The sequence below is a fragment of the Capsicum annuum genome, unplaced genomic scaffold (genome assembly GCF_002878395.1).
Source record: "Capsicum annuum cultivar UCD-10X-F1 unplaced genomic scaffold, UCD10Xv1.1 ctg9839, whole genome shotgun sequence".
Taxonomy (NCBI): Eukaryota; Viridiplantae; Streptophyta; class Magnoliopsida; order Solanales; family Solanaceae; genus Capsicum; species Capsicum annuum.
The window spans coordinates 1-2,172 of record NW_025895921.1 but is presented as its reverse complement, the minus strand read 5'-3'; the positions used below and the strand labels follow the sequence as shown (position 1 = coordinate 2,172).

At 37.8% G+C, this 2,172-nt stretch overlaps 1 protein-coding gene across 1 annotated transcript; it reads left to right on the top strand.

Moving 5' to 3' along the window:
* Positions 1–415: 415 nt before the first annotated feature.
* LOC124895721 lies at positions 416–2,156 on the top strand (the record flags this gene model as incomplete). Its single annotated transcript, XM_047406151.1, is given in 2 exon segments — positions 416–925; positions 1,949–2,156. A coding segment is annotated over 1 exon segment (89 nt), but the record flags the coding sequence as incomplete, so codon positions are not given.
* Between the last annotated feature and the right edge of the window lie 16 nt (positions 2,157–2,172).

Genomic DNA, 2,172 nt, shown 5'->3' with positions numbered 1-2,172 from the left:
ACAGGACCATAACAAGACTTGCACATTATTGAAGAATTAGTCAACACAGATGAGGACATTCGAACACTGTTGGGGATCACTTCTCTGGACATCATCTCTGATGTCGAATGGGCTCTAATTCCTTGCCCTGGTGGACTGCTTATGGCCGTCATCCCGATGACGACCGAGGGTATCTATCACTTTAAGATGATATCCTTGAAGGTGAATATTGAGAAAATTGATGTATTGACTTCGATTTTGAGAGTGGAGCATCATAGCACCCATTACTTTCGACCTGCTGATCCTAAGTTCCATCTGTGAAACGGGGAGGCAAGGTAAGTTGTGATCTTTCTTTAGTTAGTTAATCAAAGTTTCAATTAAAAGGTCTATTTAGTTATATTTTTGCTGATGATACAGTATAGTATAGTATATGCCGATGTTGATGTGAAAGACAAAATTGTGAAACATTACTATAGCAAAAGCAAAATATGGATTGCTGAGTGGAAGAACACTCATTTAAATTGAGTCATTTTACTTCTCCATGGACTGTTTTTGCACTCATTGCAACACTTTTGTCATTGGTGTGAAAGTCACTAGTACATTCCTAGCAGGAATTTAGACCTATTATACACTCTATCCAGAAGGGAGTTAGTAACGTTTGCATTTAAAATCAATCAATTCAATTCTTTTGTGTGTTTCGTGTTCGTTAAATTCATGATTTCTTTCACCTTATTGCTGCGATGTAGATCGATCTTTGTAGTCCTTGTTTGTGAAATCACTGAACTGGTCTTTTGAAATTGTTAGTGCACCTCATCCTTTGGAAATTGGCAGCACCAGTGCTGCTAGGAATGATGTGCATATTGAACCAGTGATGCATGGGGGTACTTCTGACAGAGGACTCAAACGATCCCGAGAGCAACTCCCTTTTGTTGGATGATAACTCAAGGTGAGAAACTAGTTAATGTTTAGAAAAGTTATGTCATCCTCTGCCAAATTTGGCACAAGGAATATCACTTGGATGCTTCTATCATGATTTTGCGTTATATTGTGTAGTCAGAAATATAGCCTCGAAGATTTATTGCACAAAAGCATTAAAGAAACATAAAGGAACTTCTCTTTTTCCTTCATTCTTTTGCCATTGTGCCCGGACTCTTCAAAACTGTCGCCATGTGGGTGTCGGATCCTCCAAAAGTAGTGCCTTCTTGGAGGATCTGACAGCCAGGGGTGCGGTATCATTATTTGGAGAGTCCAAGCAACATAGTTCCTTTGTATTGCCTTAAAACATCCACCAGTTAAATTACATTCAAATATCATAGAAAATCATAGTGGGCTCTCCGTTCTTTGCCATCGCCTGTAACACCATTTGGGGGAGTAACAATTTGATGTTGAAGTAAAATAATGCCATTGTCAGGGTTTATGAAGTCGCTCTAGAACACAAGTGTAAGTGATATATATCTTGCATAGGATCCTTGCATTTTCAAAACCAACTTATACTGAGTCATGTAGATATATTCTATCCACTTGATTTTGTGATTCACTTCCACCCATGATAACTCTTTGGATCATATTCCCGTGATAGACCTCAAGTGCTTCTTGTGATGAGGATACCCACGGTTGCAGCAATATCATATGTAATAGCTTACACCCGTGGATACCCCTACTTTAAGATATCCACAGCCCAAATTTTTCCAACCAAAATTGTACCTCTATTTCCTGGTGTGAAGCCAATGAACCTTGTGAGTCCTCTTTCCGACTTGCCTATCCTATTCAAATCTCCAGAGTCATATCCTCAGTAAAGCTATACTCACTCTGTTACATAACATATTATATGACACTCTTTATTCTTGGTTACAATGACATGTTTTGATATTTGGAAACTCAACTTTGAACTTATGCTTTTATCCTTAATATGTTGTGAGCTGTTTAACACAAAAAGTTGTAAGGATGATTTGAACTTCATTAATTGCAGAAGGATTGGCATGCTGTCAGAGTAGAGTTGGACAAAGTGACTTAAACATCAATATATGTGAAGATATTTCCGGTGAAGCTGCTAATGAATACTTGCTAGAATCAATGCTAATACTTGTACCTGAGTTTCATTGGTTCCTTCCAAAAAAAACTTTTGACTAATTTTTAGGATAGTAGCATTGTTAGTAAAAATTATGCTTAGCTCCTCACATCCTTTCTTTCTCA